Source organism: Engystomops pustulosus, chromosome 6, assembly GCF_040894005.1.
Source record: "Engystomops pustulosus chromosome 6, aEngPut4.maternal, whole genome shotgun sequence".
NCBI classification, from domain to species: domain Eukaryota; kingdom Metazoa; phylum Chordata; class Amphibia; order Anura; family Leptodactylidae; genus Engystomops; species Engystomops pustulosus.
Window position 1 is genome coordinate 186,344,555 of NC_092416.1, and position 25,212 is coordinate 186,369,766.

Genomic DNA, 25,212 nt, shown 5'->3' on the forward strand with positions numbered 1-25,212 from the left:
CTGTAATACCACATACAGCCTATGCACAGGAGCGGGGCAGCCAGGCCTTCCTAGTCTTATACTTATTACTTTACCTATTTTTTACTATTTCATTTACTACTACTATTATTATTTGTTTAGTTGTTTTTTTATTATTTTGTTATTTGTGGATTATGTGATTATGTGATTACTAATATGTAAAATAAAAAGAAAATGTTGTCTTATTTTCTTAAGATTATTATCTTATTGTTTTATGTATTATTCTCTGCAGATTGGCCGACCTGGAGTGTATATACAATCAGCTGAAAACCAGGAAGGTGCGGAAGATGGCCGAGCTGCTGGAGAGGGTGGAGAGCAGCTACTTCCCAGCCTTCAAGGCTTTGTTCAAGGATGTCGTAGCAGGTAAAGATTATGTTTCCTCACACTGCTGTGCTCTCTGCAGCCAGTGTTATGTATAATGGGGGTGTTTCCTCACACTGCTGTGCTCTCTGCAGCCAGTGTTATGTATAATGGGGGTGTTTCCTCACACTGCTGTGCTCTCTGCAGCTAGTATTACGTATAATGGGGTGTTTCCTCACACTGCTGTGCTCTCTGCAGCCAGTGTTATGTATAATGGGGGTGTTTCCTCACACTGCTGTGCTCTCTGCAGCCAGTGTTGCATATAATGGGGGTGTTTCCTCACACTGCTGTGCTCTCTGCAGCCAGTGTTACGTATAATGGGGGTGTTTTCTCACACTGCTGTGCTCTCTGCAGCCAGTGTTACGTATAATGGGGGTGTTTTCTCACACTGCTGTGCTCTCTGCAGCCAGTATTACGTATAATGGGGTGTTTCCTCACACTGCTGTGCTCTCTGCAGCCAGTGTTGAGTATAATGGGGGTGTTTCCTCACACTGCTGTGCTCTCTGCAGCCAGTGTTGAGTATAATGGGGGTGTTTCCTCACACTGCTGTGCTCTCTGCAGCCAGTGTTGAGTATAATGGGGGTGTTTCCTCACACTGCTGTGCTCTCTGCAGCCAGTGTTGAGTATAATGGGTGTGTTTCCTCACACTGCTGTGCTCTCTGCAGCCAGTGTTGAGTATAATGGGGGTGTTTCCACACACTGCTGTGCTCTCTGCAGCCAGTGTTAAGTACTGTCCCTGGAGAGATGCATAAGCTTTGTCTATGTTGCTGTCAGGAGCAGGACAGTGAAATATGGATTTATATTCTCCAAGTGCACTGGAGGAAGTGTCCTCACACTGCTGTGCTCTGTGCTTACTGCTGTTTGTTTTAGGAGAGATGGGGAAGCATACCTTTGATATATGTTGTTAGTAGCAGCAGGACTGTGAAATATGGCCCTATATTCCAGCACTTGGGGTGTGTTATGCCCCATTGCCCCAGTAGAGTTGGAGAATCTGCTGTGAGTAGCCACTACATATCATATGTTTTCACTGCTGAGGTTCTGTTACCATTGTACCCAGTCTTGACCATTCTCTGAGATCTACGGATAGGACTGGAGACTGATACACTGTAACAGACTGCACAGGAGGGCGACACTTCTGCCTGTAACCTTGTACGTCTTGTCTGCAGCCCTGTCAGAAGCCCAGGATATTAATCTCTATCTGAAGCCCCTCCTGCGACATTTTGAAGAAATTGAGAATGTGGAGTTCAATGAGGTGAAGCCCCTGATAGTCCCCCTGATGCACGTGCTGTGCCTGGTGTGGGCCCAGTCCAAGTACTACAACACCCCGACCCGGATCATCGTCCTGATGCAGGAGGTCTGCAACCTGTTCATCCAGCAGGTAGGGGAGAAGCCTGTGCTATGGCTTGTGTATGATCTAGCGGTTAAAGGGATTGTCCAGTTCCATTTCTGCAACTTTCTGGAAGACACTCACTTTCACATTGGGGCAGATTTACTTACCCGGTCCATTCGCGATCCAGCGGCGCGTTCTCTGCGGTGGATTCGGGTCCGGCCGCGATTCATTAAGGCAGTTCCTCCGTCCACCAGGTGGCGCTGCTGCGCTGAAGAGCATCGGAACGCACTCAAGTTCACCGGCCTATACCTGGTGAAGGTAAGTGCAAGCTCCGCAACACTTTTCTTTTTTTAAATGCGGCGGTTTTTCCGAATCCATCGGGTTTTCGTTCGGCCACGCCCCCCGATTTCCGTCGTGTGCATGCCAGCGCCGATGTGCCAAAATCCGATCGCGTGCACCCAAATTCCGGGGCAATTCAGGGGAAATCGGCGCAAATCGGAAATATTCGGTCAACACGTCGGGAAAACGCGAATCGGGCCCTTAGTAAATGACCCCCATTGTGTTCAAATTCTCTATGACTTTACCACTTTAGACTGTTTTATCTGTACTAATACATTGTAACGAAACAGAAAAGAGATGCGTGCTGCTGATTACTGATGCTTGCTCTCTGATCTCTTCTTGCTGTCTTTAAGCGATGTCCGTGCTGATATTTCTAATACCCTCTGCAGGCTCGCAACTACTTAAACCCAGAAGACTTGTTAAAGGGGGAGACGGAGGAGAGCGTGGCGCGGGTCCAGGAGGTCCTCTCCATCCTGCGCTTTCTGGTCACCACATTCGAGGAGAGCAGAGAGAAGCTGCCCAGCTACTTCAAGAACGGCCAAGAAGTGAAGAGCTGGGACTTCCCCTCCGTGCTCGTGTTTGCACGACTGGAATCCTTCATCCGGAGGCTGGAAACCATCGAGGTGAGTTCTGTAGGAGAGAGATCCTGTATTAAAACGTTGGGACACATTTACTTACCCGTCCCTGTGCGATCCCCAAGGTGAGTTCCTCAACTCCAATGCATAGCTGCCGCGATTCACTAAGATCCTGCGCCCGATATCCTGCATGTGTCGCTTCCCCGCTCAGGTCCCCGGAGTTCACCTTCTTCTTCCTGGTGCATGTAAGTGCATTGTCTGTGTATAATGCGCTGTGCGGGGAGTCACTAAGATCCTGCCCCCGATATCCTGCATGTGTCGCTTCCCTGCTCAGGTCCCTGGTGTTCACCTTCTTCTTCCTGGTGCATGTAAGTGCATTGTCCGTGTATAATGCGCTGTGCAGGGAGTCACTAAGATCTACGTCCGATATCCTGCATGTGTCACTTCCCCGCTCAGGTCCCCGGAGTTCACCTTCTTCTTCCTGGTGCATGTAAGTGCATTGTCCATGTATAATGCGCTGTGCGGGGAGTCACTAAGATCCTGCCCCCGATATCCTGCATGTGTCGCTACCCCGCTCAGGTCCCCGGAGTTCACCTTCTTCTTCCTGGTGCATGTAAGTGCATTGTCCATGTATGATGCGCTGTGCGGGGAGTCACTAAGATCCTGCGCCGATATCCTGCATGTGTCGCTTCCCCGCTCAGGTCCCCGGAGTTCACCTTCTTCTTCCTGGTGCATGTAAGTGCATTGTCCATGTATGATGCGCTGTGCGGGGAGTCACTAAGATCCTGCACCCAATATCCTGCATGTGTCGCTTCCCCGCTCAGGTCCCCGGAGTTCACCTTCTTCTTCCTGGTGCATGTAAGTGCATTGTCCGTGTATAATGCGCTGTGCGGGGAGTCACTAAGATCGTGCCCCCGATATCCTGCATGTGTCACTTCCCCGCTCAGGTCCCCGGAGTTCACCTTCTTCTTCCTGGTGCATGTAAGTGCATTGTCTGTGTATAATGCGCTGTGCGGGGAGTCACTAAGATTGTGCGCCTGATATTCTGCATGTGTCGCTTCCCCGCTCAGGTCCCTGGAGTTCACCTTCTTCTTCTTGGTGCATGTAAGTGCATTGTCCATGTATAATGCGCTGTGCGGGGAGTCACTAAGATCCTGCACCCGATATCCTGCATGTGTCGCTTCCCCGCTCAGGTCCCCGGAGTTCACCTTCTTCTTCCTGGTGCATGTAAGTGCATTGTCTGTGTATAATGCACTGTGCGGGGAGTCACTAAGATCATGCGCCCGATATCCTGCATGTGTCGCTTCCCTGCTCAGGTCCCTGGAGTTCACCTTCTTCTTCCTGGTGCATGTAAGTGCATTGTCCGTGTATAATGCGCTGTTCAGGGAGTCACTAAGATCCTGCCCCCGATATCCTGCATGTGTCACTTCCCCGCTCAGGTCCCAGGAGTTCACCTTCTTCTTCCTGGTGCATGTAAGTGCATTGTCCGTGTATAATGCGCTGTGCGGGGAGTCACTAAGATCATGCACCGGATATCCTGCATGTGTGACTTCCCCGCTCAGGGGATATCCTGCATGTGTGACTTCCCCGCTCAGGTCCCTCGAGTTCACCTTCTTCCTCCGTGTGCATGTAAGTGCTTGACTTGCGACACAATTTAAAGGTTAAATCCCGTGGTTTGTCCAAATCCATCGGATCGTCTGACGCCCCCCCCCGATTTCTGTCGCCTGAAAAATCTTGTGCAACACAATCCCCTGCGCGATCGCCAAAAAGTCAGGAAAACCGGCAAAAATGCGTTCGCAGGACCCTTAGTAAATAAGCCCCATTGTGTACAATGAGAATTCTATAATAAAGTTATATACCATGAAATTTCAATACTAAAATTACATGTCAAATAAATCAAAGCAGTCGGATCCGTGTCTCACGTGTTGCTGAGGATCTAAGAAGGTAAAATGGAGAAGACCCCTTTAATACCTATGGAAATGGAGTCCCCCTTTAACCTTCCAAGTAGATACAACCAGTATAGAGGACGGAGACTTCCTCTAGAGATGTTTAATGAAGACTGAAGTCCACTAACTTGCAGAGAATTGACCTCCCTCTATACATTTAACCCCTTCTCCACCGGAGCCGTCGGCTTTAATGCGGCCAAATCCAATTTTCCGCTGAGAGGTAATTACGCTCCATAGATATTTTTAGAGCCGTGACGGAGGATTACAAATGATCCTGCCGCCGCACATTGTCTTATTTGGATGGACGAGAGGCCAGCGCCGCGCAGACCCCGCCATATGTACCATGTAGTCATCACTTCTAATGATTAAATGCGACCGTGTGACCCCCCTCCCTCCCCATCCTTGTCAGCGACTGCCGCGAAAAACAGCTGAGCGTCATTATCACTGCCACCACAGTCCATTAGCCCGCGGGCACAGTGCCCGTTGTTGTGTCTGCCGCCAGATCAGATGATGCACATGATAACATTTCAACATGCACACTCAGTCAAGCCGTGTGTGCATGTGTATAGGGGGCAATTGTCAGGGCAGAGAAGGGTCTGCACATAGATTTCAGCATGCATCGTCCTTATAGTATTCAATGTATCAAGTGTGAGAAGACATGCACCCTCAGCCAAGCCGAGCATGCATGTGTATGGCCGCAAGAGTGGGATTGATTATTAATGGCAGATTAACGAGGTAGTAGAGTTAGCAGTATATTTCCTTGGTGTTTGTGTTACTCTTTCCTACCTGCGACTCCAGATTTTAATTAATCACGATTCATCATAGGTTTTGTCCATGTATTTTGCAGCGTGAGGCCAAGGCTCAAACTAACGGACACAACAAGGAGCACTGCATCTCCTCCTGTATACACGAGCGCTGAATACAAAGCTTTATCGATCCTTTAGTTAGCGACAGATCCTGTGTCATCACAGCTGATTGATGACTGTAAGGCCCGTCCCCTGTTTATTTATAACACAACACTAGCGGGACGTGTGACCGCTAGTGTTGTGTTATAAATAAACAGGGGACGGGCCTAGACCCGATCGCACATGCGTTACCATCAACATTGCTTTGTGTGTGGTGTAAGTAGCAGCAGGACTGTGAAATAAGGATTAGTATTCTAGGATTGTATCTAATGAAGGTCCTGTCCTCACACTGCTGTGCTCTGACCTCTGTGGATTAAGCTGCTCCCCTCACTGAAATGTATCGTTTTTCTGATTGGATTCTATGTGAGTTACTCTTACATTGGGGGCTTCATCTTTTGCTTTTAGCTCATTCTTAGATTTTTATCTCCGCAGGATTTATTGCTTACGGCGCTGGACATGATGAAGCTGGAGAAGGTGGAGTTTGGTGGAATTAAAGGGAAAGTTCTCAGTCGGACTGTGGGTGATATGTACCAAGAGTTCCAGGACACATATAAAGTGTTCTCCGAGAGGACGTACGACTGCCTGGACACAGACAACAAGGTGCTCTATAGGGTCACACACATGGATATATAATAATAATCTTTACTTTTATGGCGGCATCAAATTACGTAGCGCTTTACACATCATAGGAATATATATACACCTGTAGGATGTGTAATGCTGTCACTACGTAAATGAAGTCAAATTCTGCTGTCAGTGTTGGAAACGGCGAAGGTAAAAGCTTTGTGACCCTAAACCACTGCATGGAGTCAGTTTAGGGGCCCAAACCTACTGACAGGTTCCCTTTATAGTTATGGCCTATACAAAGGATAAGTTAAAAAAAATATCGGCTTTCTTCCAAAAACAGCGGCACGCCTGACCATGGGTAGTGCCTGGTATTGGAATTAAGCTCCAATCATCTCTACATAGCTGAGGACATGGTCAGGTTTGGTGCTGTTTTTGGAGGAAAGCAGCCATATTTTTTACCGCTTTAATAATCAGATTTCTGGGGTTGTTACCCAGCACCTAGCTTTTTTTAGCAACCAATGGAACAGGAAGCATACAGCGCCACTCTTTGTGTAGTGGCTGAACCGTGTCACTGCAGCTCTTTCTCCCATTCCTGTGAATGAGAGCTGATCTGCAGTGACTTGTTTTGACCACTACAGAGAGCATGGCGCTGTCTTTCTGCTTCTCTGTATGTGAGCTCCTAAGAATCGCTGCTCTGTGGAGGGGCCGGGTGTTGGATCCCCCACCAATCTGATATAATAAGTCCTGTCCGCAGTGCCTGAAATGACCAGCAGGGACTTCATCCCATGGCTGTATCAGCGGAACGCTACCTGTGACCTCAGGTGTCCAGGACTCTGCAGCGTCTTCTCTCTCTCATTTTCATGTTGCTTCTGGTTTCGAGCTCCATTAAGGAGTTAATGATTGATTCTTATTAGACGACATCCTGACGAGCATCAGCGCCGTGTACCGGGCCGACTGATGGGAACCAAATAATGAAAACTTTGATTAACAACCAAAACTAATGAAGGAGAAAGACAGATGAGTCCAACGTGTTCTGCAGATCTCACACTTCATTATCCCAGAGGATCATAAAATGATGCAAAAACTTCAAGTAATCAGTGACTTTTTCTTGTTGGTTGTAGAGAGGAAAGCTTAATGATGTGTCAGATTGAAATCAATGGAGGGGGAAACAGTCAACAGCAGCTATGTCTCCTCTGCACTACCTCTGGAGAGAAGAGCAGTGAGTCATAGCAGCTAGGTGTCCATCCTCCAGTGCAGCACCATCTATGGAGAGGGAGCAGTGAGTCACAGCAGCTAGGTGTCCATCCTCCAGTGCTGCACCATCTATGGAGAGGGAGCAGTGAGTCACAGCAGCTAGGTGTCCATCCTCCAGTGCAGCACCATCTATGGAGAGGGAGCAGTGAGTCACAGCAGCTAGGTGTCCATCATCCAGTGCAGCACCATCTCAGGAGTGAGGAGCATTGAGTCATAGCAGCTAGGTCCCCATCATCCAGTGCAGCACCATCTATGGAGATGGAGCAGTGAGTCACAGCAGCTAAGTCTCCATCCTCCAGTGCAGCACCATTTATGGAGAGGGAGCAGTGAGTCGCAGCAGCTAAGTCTCCATCCTCCAGTGGAGCATCATCTATGGAGAGGGGAGGGGAGCAGTAAGTCACAGCAGCTCAGCCCCTATCATCCAGTGCAGCACCATCTATGGAGAGGGAGCAGTGAGTCACAGCAGCTAGGTCTCTATCCTCCAGTGCAGCACCATCTATGGAGAGGGGAGGGGAGCAGTGAGTCACAGCAGCTAGGTCTTCACCCTCCAGTGCTGCATCATCTATGGAGAGGGGGGCGGGAGTGAGTCACAGCAGCTAGGTCTCCTTACTCCAATGCAGCACCATCCATGAAGAAGAGAGCAGTGAGTCACAGTAGCTTGGTCTCCATCCTCCAGTGCAGCACCATCTATGGAGAGGGGAGGGGGGAGCAGTGAGTCACAGCAGCTAGGTACTAGTGTAGCACCATGATCATGGGAGCCTTATGTTGCTTTTCCCATAGTAGTGTAGTTTGGAGAAACTTATATAAAATCCTAAGCTTTGCAGGTCACCCCTCTCATCTCCTGCTGTGGTTACTGCCATAATCTCCTCCTCTTGAGACTTTATTATGACACAGGACAGGTAAGACTGCAGTAAATCCAGATTACTAGACCTTGTACCCCCTGGCCCCCGGCATGACAACCTCCATCCTTACACTGCAGTCATATGCCCCTATGTGTCTCCTTACACGTCTCTCCTTTTGTAGGAATTTGAGGACGATGTTTCAGAATTCAAGCTGAATATTGAGGACATGGACAGGAGGCTGGGGACGGTGTTCTGCCTTGCGTTTGATGACACCTCCGGCCTGGAGCATGCATTTCGGGTAGGGGGGCGATCACTGATAGACCCTTGGATGTATTTCCATGTTCTAGGTGTAATGGTTCTGCTCTTCCTGCAGCTCCTGGATATGTTCGGGAGCCTCTTGGACAGACCCATCATCGCACACGATGCGTTTGATAAGTACCCGCTCCTCATCACCATGTATGAGGAAGAACTGGACGACGCCAAAGCCATCTATGACAGACACATGATGGAGGTGACGGAACAAGGTCAGTATCCTGGTGTCAGGTGTAAATTTATTACAGGTCAGGTTTGATCCAATACCAGCTCTTGCCACAAGAGGGCATTCTGCGACCTGTAAAGAAAGTTCTCAGAGGCTGCTCCTGGGTGCTGTAAGAGATGGTGGATTGCGAGATATCCCTCTAAGACCTTGTGTAGACTGAGGGCCCAAACTACAACCAAAACCCATTTATTTACCGCATATCAGTATCCTGAGAACAGCAGTAGAAAGGAGGAGGACAAATTCAAGAATTTTCAGGGCTGGAGCTGGAGCTACAATGATAATGCAGATCTGCCCAGCCCATCCAATCCCTCCAGTAGTCTCAGGCAGCGCTGGTGCTTCAAAGGAGTTGTCCAGAGATTGAATAACTTGATCGTTTTCTTCCAAAAACAGCGCCACACCTGACCATGGTTTGTACCGGTATTGGGACTCCGCTCTAATCATCTCTATCCAGTAGGGTTGCAATACCGACACAAACCACATTCAGTTGTGGCGCTGTTTTGTAAGAAAGCAGCTAAGTTTTCCAACCTCTTGCCAATCCGTTTAAAGGGAACCTGTCACCATGGACCTCATTTTACCTAAAGACATTTTTTTTTTAAATGCATCCAAACCAAAGCCCAACCCCTGTGACTACCCCAGGTGTTTGTCAGAGTGCAAGAGTAAGTTATAACACACAATTATATTGTAATGCAAATGCTTAGAAAAGGCAGAGAGGCGGCAGATGTGCTCTGCAGGTGTAATAAGCTTCTGCAACCTGTCTTTAGTGAAAATGAAGTCCCTGCTGACAGGTTCCCTTTAAGATAGCACCGAGCGCAGCAAGTCCTTGGCGGTATGGGAGTCCATGAAGATTCCTTGTGTCCTCCTGGTTGATGGCCTGGGTGCTCACAGATATAGGGTTCACCACCACTGCTCTATAAGACATCTGAGCATGAGACATCACATTGTATACATCCCTTCATTCCTCTCCCGTATCTTCTTGTAGGATACCCACAGATAAACAAGAACATGCCCGCCGTCTCCGGTAATCTGAACTGGGCCAAAGAGCTGAGGGAGCGGCTGCAGGCGCCATACAGCAACTTCCGCCATATCACACACCCGTGAGTCTCGCTGTATGGACAGAGCGTGTGCAAATAAAGGGGGCGGTTCCCACAGCAGCCAATCACACTTTAGTGGAATTGAGTTGCTATGGGAAGCTCCTCCCTTTTTACGCACCGGTCTCCATGTTATACTGTAGTTTGGCGCCATATCAGGGGGATCGGTCTGATTTCTACTATTTCATCAGGTGTATGGAGTCCGAGGAAGGGAAGAGAATGAAGCAGAAGTACGAGGAGATGTTGGCTCTTCTGGATCGGTAAGGATTAGATGATGTACTGATCCCCGGGAAAGCTGGGTGACCTTCAGCATGGCTGCCACCCAGCTTTTCTCAGTCTCTAAAAGGACTTGGTTACAAACCCTAATAGCTTGACACCCAACTTTCATAAAATCATTGAATAGGAAGAATTTATTATTATTTTGTTTTTATTTTTATACAACGTGATGACTTCAGGCTTTTATATTTACATGCTCATGTTCATGCAGCAGACGCATTGGCGCACAGAGCGCCCGCATACACCAGGGAGCGCCCAAACACCAGCACAAAGCGCAGTTTATCAGGTTTAATTGGTTCTCTACAAAGCGCGCGGCCGTCCTCCGGAGACTGGCGTGGAGGCGCAGCCCCAGATATAAGGAGCCTGGTAATTGGGCTGTGAGCAGAGATGAGAAATGTTAATTACAGCTCCAGATCAATGGCCGGACCAGAAGTCCAATATCCGCAGCCCCCCCCCCCCAAAAAAAAAAACTGGAAAGATCGGGATTGTTGGAAGGCGATCTATCTATCTATCTATAGAAAATCCAAGGCACAGTAAAAACACAAGTCCTAAGAGGCAGCACTTCAAAAATAAAGTGAAACATTTGTGACATGTATCCCATAGTTGGATGCAAAGTTAAGCCTCACTCTATCTATCTATCTATCTATCTATCTATCTATCTATCTATCTATCTATCTATCTATCTATCTATCTATCTATCTATCTCCTATCTATCTATCTATCTATCTCCTATCTATCTATCTATCTATCTCCTATCTATCTATCTATCTATCTATCTATCTCCTATCTATCTATCTATCTATCTATCTATCTATCTATCTATCTATCTATCTCCTATCTATCTATCTATCTATCTATCTCCTATCTATCTATCTCCTATCTATCTATCTATCTATCTATCTCCTATCTATCTATCTATCTATCTATCTAATTATCTATCTATTCATCTATCTATCTATCTATCTATCTATCTATCTATCTATCTATCTCCTATCTATCTATCTATCTATCTATCTATCTCCTATCTATCTCCTATCTATCTATCTATCTATCTATCTATCTATCTATCTATCTCCTATCTATCTATCTCCTATCTATCTATCTATCTATCTATCTATCTATCTATCTATCTATCTATCTATCTCCTATCTATCTATCTCCTATCTATCTATCTATCTATCTATCTATCTATCTCCTATCTATCTATCTATCTATCTATCTATCTATCTATCTATCTATCTAATTATCTATCTATTCATCTATCTATCTCCTATCTATCTATCTCCTATCTATCTATCTATCTATCTATCTATCTATCTCCTATCTATCTATCTATCTATCTATCTATCTATCTATCTATCTATCTATCTATCTATCTATCTATCTATCTATCTCCTATCTATCTCCTATCTATCTATCTATCTATCTATCTATCTATCTCCTATCTATATATCTCCTATCTATCTATCTATCTATCTATCTATCTATCTATCTATCTGTCTATCTATCTATCTATCTATCTCCTATCTATCTATCTATCTCCTAGCTATCTATCTATCTATCTATCTATCTCCTATCTATCTATCTATCTATCTATCTATCTATCTATCTATCTATCTATCTCCTATCTATCTATCTATCTATCTATCTCCTATCTATCTATCTATCTCCTATCTATCTATCTATCTATCTATCTATCTCCTATCTATCTATCTATCTACTATCTATCTATCTATCTATCTATCTCCTATCTATCTATCTATCTATCTATCTATCTATCTATCTATCTATCTCCTATCTATCTATCTATCTATCTATCTATCTACTATCTATCTATCTATCTATCTATCTCCTATCTATCTATCTATCTATCTATCTATCTATCTATCTATCTATCTCCTATCTATCTATCTATCTATCTATCTATCTATCTACTATCTATCTATCTATCTATCTCCTATCTATCTATCTATCTCTATTTATTTATCTTCTATCTATTTCATATATATCTATATATCCAATATGTACATTCACCCTCAAATACCTGGCAAATAAATAAACATCTCCATAGAAAATCATAAAATTCAGTAAATCTGTTGAACGGAAACACTCATACACTTATACACAATGCAGAAACACTGTATAAAAAATAGTACATCTCTACTCCGTCCATGGGAAATAACAGATCGGGCAGCAGCCGGGTGCTGCTAATCTAAGAGCCCTGATTAATTGATCATCAGAAAGTGTGACCACCTCTATAAAAGCAGAGATTTTTGGCAATTTGTTGTTCTGGTTCATTTTGCCAAGGAGGAAATATCTATCTATCTATGTATCTATCTATCTATCTATCTATCTATCTATCTATCTCCTATCTATCTATCTATCTATCTCCTATCTATCTATCTATCTATCTCCTATCTATCTATCTCCTATCTATCTATCTATCTATCTATCTATCTATCTATCTCCTATCTATCTATCTATCTATCTATCTAATTATCTATCTATTCATCTATCTATCTATCTATCTATCTATCTATCTATCTCCTATCTATCTATCTATCTATCTATCTATCTCCTATCTATCTCCTATCTATCTATCTATCTATCTATCTCCTATCTATCTATCTCCTATCTATCTATCTATCTATCTATCTATCTATCTATCTCCTATCTATCTATCTCCTATCTATCTATCTATCTATCTATCTCCTATCTATCTATCTATCTATCTATCTATCTATCTATCTATCTAATTATCTATCTATTCATCTATCTATCTCCTATCTATCTATCTCCTATCTATCTATCTATCTATCTATCTATCTATCTATCTATCTATCTATCTATCTCCTATCTATCTATCTATCTATCTATCTATCTATCTCCTATCTATCTCCTATCTATCTATCTATCTATCTATCTATCTATCTCCTATCTATATATCTCCTATCTATCTATCTATCTATCTATCTATCTATCTCCTATCTATCTATCTATCTATCTCCTAGCTATCTATCTATCTATCTATCTATCTATCTATCTCCTATCTATCTATCTATCTATCTATCTATCTATCTCCTATCTATCTATCTATCTATCTATCTCCTATCTATCTATCTATCTATCTATCTATCTATCTATCTATCTATCTCCTATCTATCTATCTATCTACTATCTATCTATCTATCTATCTATCTATCTCCTATCTATCTATCTATCTATCTATCTATCTATCTATCTCCTATCTATCTATCTATCTATCTATCTATCTATCTATCTACTATCTATCTATCTATCTATCTCCTATCTATCTATCTATCTATCTATCTATCTATCTATCTATCTATCTATCTATCTATCTCCTATCTATCTATCTATCTATCTATCTACTATCTATCTATCTATCTATCTATCTCCTATCTATCTATCTATCTCTATTTATTTATCTTCTATCTATTTCATATATATCTATATATCCAATATGTACATTCACCCTCAAATACCTGGCAAATAAATAAACATCTCCATAGAAAATCATAAAATTCAGTAAATCTGTTGAACGGAAACACTCATACACTTATACACAATGCAGAAACACTGTATAAAAAATAGTACATCTCTACTCCGTCCATGGGAAATAACAGATCGGGCAGCAGCCGGGTGCTGCTAATCTAAGAGCCCTGATTAATTGATCATCAGAAAGTGTGACCACCTCTATAAAAGCAGAGATTTTTGGCAATTTGTTGTTCTGGTTCATTTTGCCAAGGAGGAAATATCTATCTATCTATGTATCTATCTATCTATCTATCTATCTCCTATCTATCTATCTATCTATCTATCTATCTATCTCCTATCTATCTATCTATCTATCTATCTCCTATCTATCTATCTACCCATCTCACGTTTTCATGTCCTCATGTGTACAGGTACATAGAGAAGCTCTATGAAGAATGGTGTCAGACGGTTTCGGAGAAGTCTCAGTATAACCTCATGCGACCGCTCATTACACGCGATGAAGGCTCCAAACTCATCAATGTCAATTTTGACCCCCAGGTAATTCTTATGGGTGTCAGGGATTGTGACCTTGGGTTCTGTGAATATCATCACCTCAAGGTCATGTATATCAACCACACTGTAGGGTAAGGGTTAAAGTAGCGCTCGCTGTCTTCCAGTTGGTGTCCGTGCTTCGGGAAGTGAAATACCTGCAGACTCTGCACATGGAGACCATCCCCAAGGAGGCCGAAGACATCTTCTCTACCAAAGAGTCGTACAGACAGTACACGGCCAACCTGGAGCTGACCACCAACTGGTACAACAAGATTCTCAGCACCATCCTGGAGGTGGAGTTCCCCCTGGTGGAAGGGCAGCTCAGGGACATTGATGTCCGGTTAAAGTCTGCAGAAGAAACATTAAACTGGAAAGCACATGGTAACAGCATCACAATACACAATGCTCAGATCACCTAGTACTGACTGTATAATCTGTATATAGTGAGCTCCCCCTAGTGGTGGTGTATAATCTGTATGTAGTGATCTCCCCCTAGTGGTGGTGTATAATGTGTATGTAGTGATCTCCCCCTAGTGGTGGTGTATAATCTGTATGTAGTGATCTCCCCCTAGTGGTGGTGTATAATCTGTATGTAGTGATCTCCCCCTAGTGGTGGTGTATAATGTGTATGTAGTGATCTCCCCCTAGTGGTGGTGTATAATGTGTATGTAGTGATCTCCCCCTAGTGGTGGTGTATAATCTGTATGTAGTGATCTCCCCCTAGTGGTGGTGTATAATGTGTATGTAGTGATCTCCCCCTAGTGGTGGTGTATAATCTGTATGTAGTGATCTCCCCCTAGTGGTGGTGTATAATGTGTATGTAGTGATCTCCCCCTAGTGGTGGTGTATAATGTGTATGTAGTGATCTCCTCCTAGTGGTGGTGTATAATGTGTATGTAGTGATCTCCCCCTAGTGATGGTGTATAATGTGTATGTAGTGATCTCCCCCTAGTGGTGGTGTATAATCTGTATGTAGTGATCTCCCCCTAGTGGTGGTGTATAATCTGTATGTAGTGATCTCCTCCTAGTGGTGGTGTATAATGTGTATGTAGTGAGCTCCTCCTAGTGGTGGTGTATAATGTGTATGTAGTGATCTCCTCCTAGTGGTGGTGTATAATCTGTATGTAGTGATCTCCCCCTAGTGGTGGTGTATAATGTGTATGTAGTGATCTCCCCCTAGTGGTGGTGTATAATGTGTATGTAGTGATCTCCCCCTAGTGGTGGTGTATAATCTGTATGTAGTGATCTCCCCCTAGTGGTGGTGTATAATGTGTATGTAGTGATTTCCCCCTAGTGGTGGTGTATAATGTGTATGTAGTGATCTCCCCCTAGTGGTGGTGTATAATCTGTATGTAGTGATCTCCTCCTAGTGGTGGTGTATAATGTGTATGTAGTGATCTCCTCCTAGTGGTGGTGTATAATGTGTATGTAGTGATCTCCCCCTAGTGGTGGTGTATAATGTGTATGTAGTGATCTCCTCCTAGTGGTGGTGTATAATGTGTATGTAGTGATCTCCCCCTAGTGGTGGTGTATAATCTGTATGTAGTGATCTCCTCCTAGTGGTGGTGTATAATCTGTATGTAGTGATCTCCCCCTAGTGGTGGTGTATAATCTGTATGTAGTGATCTCCTCCTAGTGGTGGTGTATAATGTGTATGTAGTGAGCTCCTCCTAGTGGTGGTGTATAATGTGTATGTAGTGATTTCCCCCTAGTGGTGGTGTATAATCTGTATGTAGTGATCTCCCCCTAGTGGTGGTGTATAATGTGTATGTAGTGAGCTCCTCCTAGTGGTGGTGTATAATGTGTATGTAGTGATTTCCCCCTAGTGGTAGTGTATAATGTGTATGTAGTGATCTCCCCCTAGTGGTGGTGTATAATCTGTATGTAGTGATCTCCTCCTAGTGGTGGTGTATAATGTGTATGTAGTGATCTCCTCCTAGTGGTGGTGTATAATCTGTATGTAGTGATCTCCCCCTAGTGGTGGTGTATAATGTGTATGTAGTGATCTCCCCCTAGTGGTGGTGTATAATGTGTATGTAGTGATCTCCCCCTAGTGATGGTGTATAATGTGTATGTAGTGATCTCCCCCTAGTGGTGGTGTATAATCTGTATGTAGTGATCTCCCCCTAGTGGTGGTGTATAATCTGTATGTAGTGATCTCCCCCTAGTGGTGGTGTATAATGTGTATGTAGTGATCTCCCCCTAGTGGTGGTGTATAATGTGTATGTAGTGATCTCCTCCTAGTGGTGGTGTATAATCTGTATGTAGTGAGCTCCCCCTAGTGGTGGTGTATAATCTGTATGTAGTGATCTCCCCCTAGTGGTGGTGTATAATCTGTATGTAGTGATCTCCTCCTAGTGGTGGTGTATAATGTGTATGTAGTGATCTCCCCCTAGTGGTGGTGTATAATGTGTACGTAGTGATCTCCCCCTAGTGGTGGTGTATAATGTGTATGTAGTGATCTCCCCCTAGTGGTGGTGTATAATGTGTATGTAGTGATCTCCTCCTAGTGGTGGTGTATAATGTGTATGTAGTGATCTCCCCCTAGTGGTGGTGTATAATGTGTATGTAGTGATCTCCCCCTAGTGGTGGTGTATAATCTGTATGTAGTGATCTCCTCCTAGTGGTGGTGTATAATGTGTATGTAGTGATCTCCCCCTAGTGGTGGTGTATAATCTGTATGTAGTGAGCTCCCCCTAGTGGTGGTGTATAATCTGTATGTAGTTATCTCCCCCTAGTGGTGGTGTATAATCTGTATGTAGTGATCTCCTCCTAGTGGTGATGTATAATCTGTATGTAGTGATCTCCCCCTAGTGGTGATGTATAATGTGTATGTAGTGATCTCCCCCTAATGGTGGTGTATAATGTGTATGTAGTGATCTCCCCCTAGTAGTGGTGTATAATCTGTATGAAGTGATCTCCCCCTAGTGGTGGTGTATAATCTGTATGTAGTGATCTCCTCCTAGTGGTGGTGTATAATCTGTATGTAGTGATCTCCCCCTAGTGGTGGTGTATAATGTGTATGTAGTGATCTCCCCCTAGTGGTGGTGTATAATGTGTATGTAGTGATCTCCCCCTAGTGGTGGTGTATAATCTGTATGTAGTGATCTCCTCCTAGTGGTGGTGTATAATGTGTATGTGGTGAGCTCCCCCTAGTGGTGGTGTACAATCTGTATGTAGTGATCTCCTCCTAGTGGTGGTGTATAATGTGTATGTAGTGATCTCCCCCTAGTGGTGGTGTATAATCTGTATGTAGTAATCTCCTCCTAGTGGTGGTGTATAATGTGTATGTAGTGAGCTCCCCCTAGTGGTGGTGTATAATGTGTATGTAGTGATCTCCTCCTAGTGGTGGTGTATAATGTGTATGTAGTGAGCTCCTCCTAGTGGTGGTGTATAATCTGTATGTAGTGATCTCCCCCTAGTGGTGGTGTATAATCTGTATGTAGTGAGCTCCCCCTAGTGGTGGTGTATAATGTGTATGTAGTGATCTCCCCCTAGTGGTGGTGTATAATCTGTATGTAGTGAGCTCCCCCTAGTGGTGGTGTATAATGTGTATGTAGTGATCTCCCCCTAGTGGTGGTGTATAATCTGTATGTAGTGAGCTCCCCCTAGTGGTGGTGTATAATGTGTATGTAGTGATCTCCCCCTAGTGGTGGTGTATAATCTGTATGTAGTGATCTCCTCCTAGTGGTGGTGTATAATCTGTATGTAGTGATCTCCCCCTAGTGGTGGTGTATAATGTGTATGTAGTGATCTCCCCCTAGTGGTGGTGTATAATCTGTATGTAGTGATCTCCTCCTAGTGGTGGTGTATAATGTGTATGTAGTGATCTCCTCCTAGTGGTGGTGTATAATCTGTATGTAGTGAGCTCCCCCTAGTGGTGGTGTATTATCTGTATGTAGTGATCTCCCCCTAGTGGTGGTGTATAATCTGTATGTAGTGATCTCCTCCTAGTGGTGGTGTATAATCTGTATGTAGTGATCTCCCCCTAGTGGTGGTGTATAATGTGTATGTAGGGATCTCCTCCTAGTGGTGGTGTATAATCTGTATGTAGTGATCTCCTCCTAGTGGTGGTGTATAATCTGTATGTAGTGATCTCCCCCTAGTGGTGGTGTACAATCTGTATGTAGTGATCTGCTCCTAGTGGTGGTGTATAATCTGTATGTAGTGAGCTCCCCCTAGTGGCGGTATATAATCTGTATGTAGTGATCTCCCCCTAGTGGTGGTGTATAATCTGTATGTAGTAATCTCCTCCTAGTGGTGGTGTATAATGTTTATGTAGTGATCTCCTCCTAGTGGTGATGTATAATCTGTATGTAGTGATCTTCCCCTAGTGGTGATGTATAATGTGTATGTAGTGAGCTCCACCTAGTGGTGGTGTATAATGTGTATGTAGTGATCTCCCCCTAGTGGTGGTGTATAATCTGTATGTAGTGAGCTCCCCCTAGTGGTGGTGTATAATCTGTATGTAGTGATCTCCTCCTAGTGGTGGTGTATAATGTGTATGTAGGGATCTCCTCCTAGTGGTGGTGTATAATCTGTATGTAGTGATCTCCCCCTAGTGGTGGTGTATAATGTGTATGTAGGGATCTCCTCCTAGTGGTGGTGTATAATCTGTATGTAGTGATCTCCCCCTAGTGGTGGTGTATAATGGGTATGTAGTGATCTCCTCCTAGTGGTGGTGTATAATGTGTATGTAGTGATCTCCTCCTAGTGGTGATGTATAATCTGTATGTAGTGAGCTCCCCCTAGTGGTGGTGTATAATCTGTATGTAGTGATCTCCTCCTAGTGGTGGTGTATAATGTGTATGTAGTGATCTCCTCCTAGTGGTGGTGTATAATCTGTATGTAGTGATCTCCCCCTAGTGTTGGTGTATAATCTGTATGTAGTGAGCTCCCCCTAGTGGTGGTGTATAATCTGTATGTAGTGATTTCCCCCTAGTGGTGGTGTATAATCTGTATGTAGTGATCTCCCCCTAGTGGTGGTGTATAATCTGTATGTAGTGATCTCCCCCTAGTGGTGGTGTATAATCTGTATGTAGTGATCTCCTAGTGGAGGTGTATAATCCGTATGTAGTGAGCTCCCCCTAGTGTTGGTGTATAATCTGTATGTAGTGATCTCCCCCTAGTGGTGGTGTATAATGTGTATGTAGGGATCTCCTCCTAGTGGTGGTGTATAATCTGTATGTAGTGATCTCCCCCTAGTGGTGGTGTATAATGTGTATGTAGTGATCTCCTCCTAGTGGTGGTGTATAATGTGTATGTAGGGATCTCCTCCTAGTGGTGATGTATAATCTGTATGTAGTGAGCTCCCCCTAGTGGTGGTGTATAATCTGTATGTAGTGATCTCCTCCTAGTGGTGGTGTATAATGTGTATGTAGTGATCTCCTCCTAGTGGTGGTGTATAATCTGTATGTAGTGATCTCCCCCTAGTGTTGGTGTATAATCTGTATGTAGTGAGCTCCCCCTAGTGGTGGTGTATAATCTGTATGTAGTGATTTCCCCCTAGTGGTGGTGTATAATCTGTATGTAGTGATCTCCCCCTAGTGGTGGTGTATAATCTGTATGTAGTGATCTCCCCCTAGTGGTGGTGTATAATCTGTATGTAGTGATCTCCTAGTGGAGGTGTATAATCCGTATGTAGTGAGCTCCCCCTAGTGTTGGTGTATAATCTGTATGTAGTGATCTCCTCCTAGTGGTGGTGTATAATGTGTATGTAGTGATCTCCCCCTAGTGGTGGTGTATAATCTGTATATAGTGATCTCCCCCTAGTGGTGGAGTATAATCTGTATGTAGTGAGCTCCCCCTAGTGGTGGTGTATAATCTGTATGTAGTGATCTCCTCCTAGTGGTGGTGTTTAATGTGTATGTAGTGAGCTCCCCCTAGTGGTGGTGTATAATGTGTATGTAGTGATCTCCTCCTAGTGGTGGTGTATAATGTGTATGTAGTGAGCTCATCCTAGTGGTGGTGTATAATCTGTATGTAGTGATCTCCCCCTAGTGGTGGTGTATAATCTGTATGTAGTGAGCTCCCCCTAGTGGTGGTGTATAATGTGTATGTAGTGATCTCCCCCTAGTGGTGGTGTATAATCTGTATGTAGTGAGCTCCCCCTAGTGGTGGTGTATAATCTGTATGTAGTGATCTCCCCCTAGTGGTGGTGTATAATCTGTATGTAGAGAGCTCCCCCTAGTGGTGGTGTATAATGTGTATGTAGTGATCTACCCCAAGTGGTGGTGTATAATCTGTATGTAGTGATCTCCTCCTAGTGGTGGTGTATAATCTGTATGTAGTGATCTCCCCCTAGTGGTGGTGTATAATGTGTATGTAGTGATCTCCCCCTAGTGGTGGTGTATAATCTGTATGTAGTGATCTCCTCCTAGTGGTGGTGTATTATCTGTATGTAGTGATCTCCCCCTAGTGGTGGTGTATAATGTGTATGTAGTGATCTCCCCCTAGTGGTGGTGTTTAATCTGTATGTAGTGAGCTCCCCCTAGTGGTGGTGTATAATGTGTATGTAGTGATCTCCCCCTAGTGGTGGTGTATAATCTGTATGTAGTGATCTCCTCCTAGTGGTGGTGTATAATCTGTATGTAGTGATCTCGCCCTAGTGGTGGTGTATAATCTGTATGTAGTGATCTCCCCCTAGTGGTGGTGTATAATGTGTATGTAGTGATCTCCCCCTAGTGGTGGTATATAATCTGTATGTAGTGATCTCCTCCTAGTGGTGGTGTATTATCTGTATGTAGTGATCTCCCCCTAGTGGTGGTGTATAATGTGTATGTAGTGATCTCCTCCTAGTGGTGGTGTATAATCTGTATGTAGTGATCTCCTCCTAGTGGTGGTGTATAATCTGTATGTAGTGATCTCCCCCTAGTGGTGGTGTACAATCTGTATGTAGTGATCTGCTCCTAGTGGTGGTGTATAATCTGTATGTAGTGAGCTCCCCCTAGTGGTGGTATATAATCTGTATGTAGTGAGCTCCCCCTAGTGGTGGTGTATAATGTGTATGTAGTGATCTCCCCCTAGTGGTGGTGTATAATCTGTATGTAGTGATCTCCCCCTAGTGGTGGTGTATAATCTGTATGTAGTGAGCTCCCCCTAGTGGTGGTGTATAATCTGTATGTAGTGATCTCCTCCTAGTGGTGGTGTATAATGTGTATGTAGTGATCTCCTCCTAGTGGCGATGTATAATCTGTATGTAGTGAGCTCCCCCTACTGGTGGTGTATAATCTGTATGTAGTGATCTCCTCCTAGTGGTGGTGTATAATGTGTATGTAGTGATCTCCTCCTAGTGGTGGTGTATAATCTGTATGTAGTGATCTCCTCCTAGTGGTGGTGTATAATGTGTATGTAGTGATCTCCTCCTAGTGGTGGTGTATAATCTGTATGTAGTGATCTCCTCCTAGTGGTGGTGTATAATCTGTATGTAGTGACCTCCCCCTAGTGGTGGTATATAATCTGTATGTAGTGAGCTCCCCCTAGTGGTGGTGTATAATGTGTATGTAGTGATCTCCTCCTAGTGGTGGTGTATAATCTGTATGTAGTGATCTCCCCCTAGTGGTGGTGTATAATCTGTATGTAGTGATCTCCCCCTAGTGGTGGTGTATAATCTGTATGTAGTGATCTCCCCCTAGTGGTGGTGTATAATCTGTATGTAGTGATCTCCCCCTAGTGGTGGTGTATAATCTGTATGTAGTGATCTCCTCCTAGTGGTGGTGTATAATGTGTATGTAGTGATCTCCTCCTAGTGGTGGTGTATAATGTGTATGTAGTGATCTCCCCCTAGTGGTGGTGTATAATGTGTATGTAGTGATCTCCCCCTAGTGGTGGTGTATAATCTGTATGTAGTGAGCTCCCCCTAGTGGTGGTGTATAATCTGTATGTAGTTATCTCCCCCTAGTGGTGGTGTATAATCTGTATGTAGTGATCTCCTCCTAGTGGTGATGTATAATCTGTATGTAGTGATCTCCCCCTAGTGGTGATGTATAATGTGTATGTAGTGATCTCCCCCTAATGGTGGTGTATAATGTGTATGTAGTGATCTCCCCCTAGTGGTGGTGTATAATGTGTATGTAGTGATCTCCCCCTAGTGGTGGTGTATAATCTGTATGTAGTGATCTCCTCCTAGTGGTGGTGTATAATGTGTATGTGGTGAGCTCCCCCTAGTGGTGGTGTATAATCTGTATGTAGTGATCTCCTCCTAGTGGTGGTGTATAATGTGTATGTGGTGATCTCCCCCTAGTGGTGGTGTATAATCTGTATGTAGTGATCTCCTCCTAGTGGTGGTGTATAATGTGTATGTAGTGAGCTCCCCCTAGTGGTGGTGTATAATGTGTATGTAGTGATCTCCTCCTAGTGGTGGTGTATAATGTGTATGTAGTGAGCTCCTCCTAGTGGTGGTGTATAATCTGTATGTAGTGATCTCCCCCTAGTGGTGGTGTATAATCTGTATGTAGTGAGCTCCCCCTAGTGGTGGTGTATAATGTGTATGTAGTGATCTCCCCCTAGTGGTGGTGTATAATCTGTATGTAGTGATCTCCTCCTAGTGGTGGTGTATAATGTGTATGTAGTGATCTCCTCCTAGTGGTGGTGTATAATCTGTATGTAGTGATCTCCTCCTAGTGGTGGTGTATAATGTGTATGTAGTGATCTCCTCCTAGTGGTGGTGTATAATCTGTATGTAGTGATCTCCTCCTAGTGGTGGTGTATAATCTGTATGTAGTGATCTCCCCCTAATGGTGGTGTATAATGTGTATGTAGTGATCTCCCCCTAGTGGTGGTGTATAATCTGTATGAAGTGATCTCCCCCTAATGGTGGTGTATAATCTGTATGTAGTGATCTCCTCCTAGTGGTGGTGTATAATCTGTATGTAGTGATCTCCCCCTAGTGGTGGTGTATAATGTGTATGTAGTGATCTCCCCCTAGTGGTGATGTATAATCTGTATGTAGTGATCTTCTCCTAGTGGTGGTGTATAATGTGTATGTGGTGAGCTCCCCCTAGTGGTGGTGTATAATCTGCATGTAGTGATCTCCCCCTAGTGGTGGTGTATAATCTGTATGTAGTGATCTCCTCCTAGTGGTGGTGTATAATGTGTATGTAGTGAGCTCCCCCTAGTGGTGGTGTATAATGTGTATGTAGTGATCTCCTCCTAGTGGTGGTGTATAATGTGTATGTAGTGAGCTCCTCCTAGTGGTGGTGTATAATCTGTATGTAGTGATCTCCCCCTAGTGGTGGTGTATAATCTGTATGTAGTGAGCTCCCCCTAGTGGTGGTGTATAATGTGTATGTAGTGATCTCCCCCTAGTGTTGGTGTATAATCTGTATGTAGTGAGCTCCCCCTAGTGGTGGTGTATAATGTGTATGTAGTGATCTCCCCCTAGTGGTGATGTATAATCTGTATGTAGTGAGCTCCCCCTAGTGGTGGTGTATAATGTGTATGTAGTGATCTCCCCCTAGTGGTGGTGTATAATCTGTATGTAGTGATCTCCTCCTAGTGGTGGTGTATAATCTGTATGTAGTGATCTCCCCCTAGTGGTGGTGTATAATGTGTATGTAGTGATCTCCCCCTAGTGGTGGTGTATAATCTGTATGTAGTGATCTCCCCCTAGTGGTGGTGTATAATCTGTATGTAGTGATCTCCCCCTAGTGGTGATGTATAATCTGTATGTAATGATATCCTCCTAGTGGTGGTGTATAATCTGTATGTAGTGATCTCCTCCTAGTGGTGATGTATAATCTGTATGTAATGATATCCTCCTAGTGGTGGTGTATAATCTGTATGTAGTGATCTCCTCCTAGTGGTGGTGTATAATGTGTATGTAGTGATCTCCTCCTAGTGGTGGTGTATAATCTGTATGTAGTGATCTCCCCCTAGTGGTGGTGTATAATCTGTATGTAGTGAGCTCCCCCTAGTGGTGGTGTATAATGTGTATGTAGTGATCTCCTCCTAGTGGTGGGGTATAATCTGTATGTAGTGATCTCCTCCTATTGGTGGTGTATTATCTGTATGTAGTGATCTCCCCCTAGTGGTGGTGTATAATGTGTATGTAGTGATCTCCCTCTAGTGGTGGTGTATAATCTGTATGTAGTGAGCTCCCCCTAGTGGTGGTGTATAATGTGTATGTAGTGATCTCCCCCTAGTGGTTGTGTATAATCTGTATGTAGTGATCTCATCCTAGTGGTGGTGTATAATCTGTATGTAGTGATCTCCCCCTAGTGGTGGTGTATAATGTGTATGTAGTGATCTCCCCCTAGTGGTGGTGTATAATGTGTATGTAGTGATCTCCCCTTAGTGGTGGTATATAATCTGTATGTAGTGATCTCCTCCCAGTGGTGGTGTATTATCTGTATGTAGTGATCTCCCCCTAGTGGTGGTGTATAATGTGTATGTAGTGATCTCCTCCTAGTGGTGGTGTATAATCTGTATGTAGTGATCTCCTCCTAGTGGTGGTGTATAATCTGTATGTAGTGATCTCCCCCTAGTGGTGGTGTACAATCTGTATGTAGTGATCTCCTCCTAGTGGTGGTATATAATCTGTATGTAGTGAGCTCCCCCTAGTGGTGGTATATAATCTGTATGTAGTGATCTCCCCCTAGTGGTGGTGTATAATCTGTATGTAGTGATCTCCTCCTAGTGGTGGTGTATAATGTTTATGTAGTGATCTCCTCCTAGTGGTGATGTATAATCTGTATGTAGTGATCTCCCCCTAGTGGTGATGTATAATGTGTATGTAGTGAGCTCCACCTAGTAGTGGTGTATAATGTGTATGTAGTGATCTCCCCCTAGTGGTGGTGTATAATCTGTATGTAGTGAGCTCCCCCAAGTGGTGGTGTATAATTTGTATGTAGTGATCTCCTCCTAGTGGTCGTGTATAATGTGTATGTAGTGATCTCCTCCTAGTGGTGATGTATAATCTGTATGTAGTGAGCTCCCCCTAGTGGTGGTGTATAATCTGTATGTAGTGATCTCCTCCTAGTGGTGGTGTATAATGTGTATGTAGTGATCTCCCCCTAGTGGTGGTGTATAATCTGTATGTAGTGATCTCCCCCTAGTGGTGGTGTATAATGTGTATGTAGTGATCTCCCCCTAGTGGTGGTGTATAATCTGTATGTAGTGATCTCC

General features: G+C 44.1%; 1 protein-coding gene across 1 annotated transcript in view; it reads left to right on the forward strand.

Moving 5' to 3' along the window:
* The window catches only part of DNAH9 (dynein axonemal heavy chain 9), a 233,304-nt gene that overhangs the window by 17,140 nt on the left and 190,952 nt on the right, over positions 1-25,212 (forward strand). The window contains exons 4-13 of the mRNA XM_072113597.1: positions 251-381; positions 1,545-1,756; positions 2,437-2,670; positions 5,906-6,073; positions 8,318-8,434; positions 8,510-8,660; positions 9,654-9,768; positions 9,954-10,022; positions 13,968-14,094; positions 14,214-14,469. Of these exons, the coding sequence (XP_071969698.1) occupies positions 251-381; positions 1,545-1,756; positions 2,437-2,670; positions 5,906-6,073; positions 8,318-8,434; positions 8,510-8,660; positions 9,654-9,768; positions 9,954-10,022; positions 13,968-14,094; positions 14,214-14,469 (1,580 nt within the window). The remainder of the gene's footprint in view (positions 1-250; positions 382-1,544; positions 1,757-2,436; positions 2,671-5,905; positions 6,074-8,317; positions 8,435-8,509; positions 8,661-9,653; positions 9,769-9,953; positions 10,023-13,967; positions 14,095-14,213; positions 14,470-25,212) is intronic.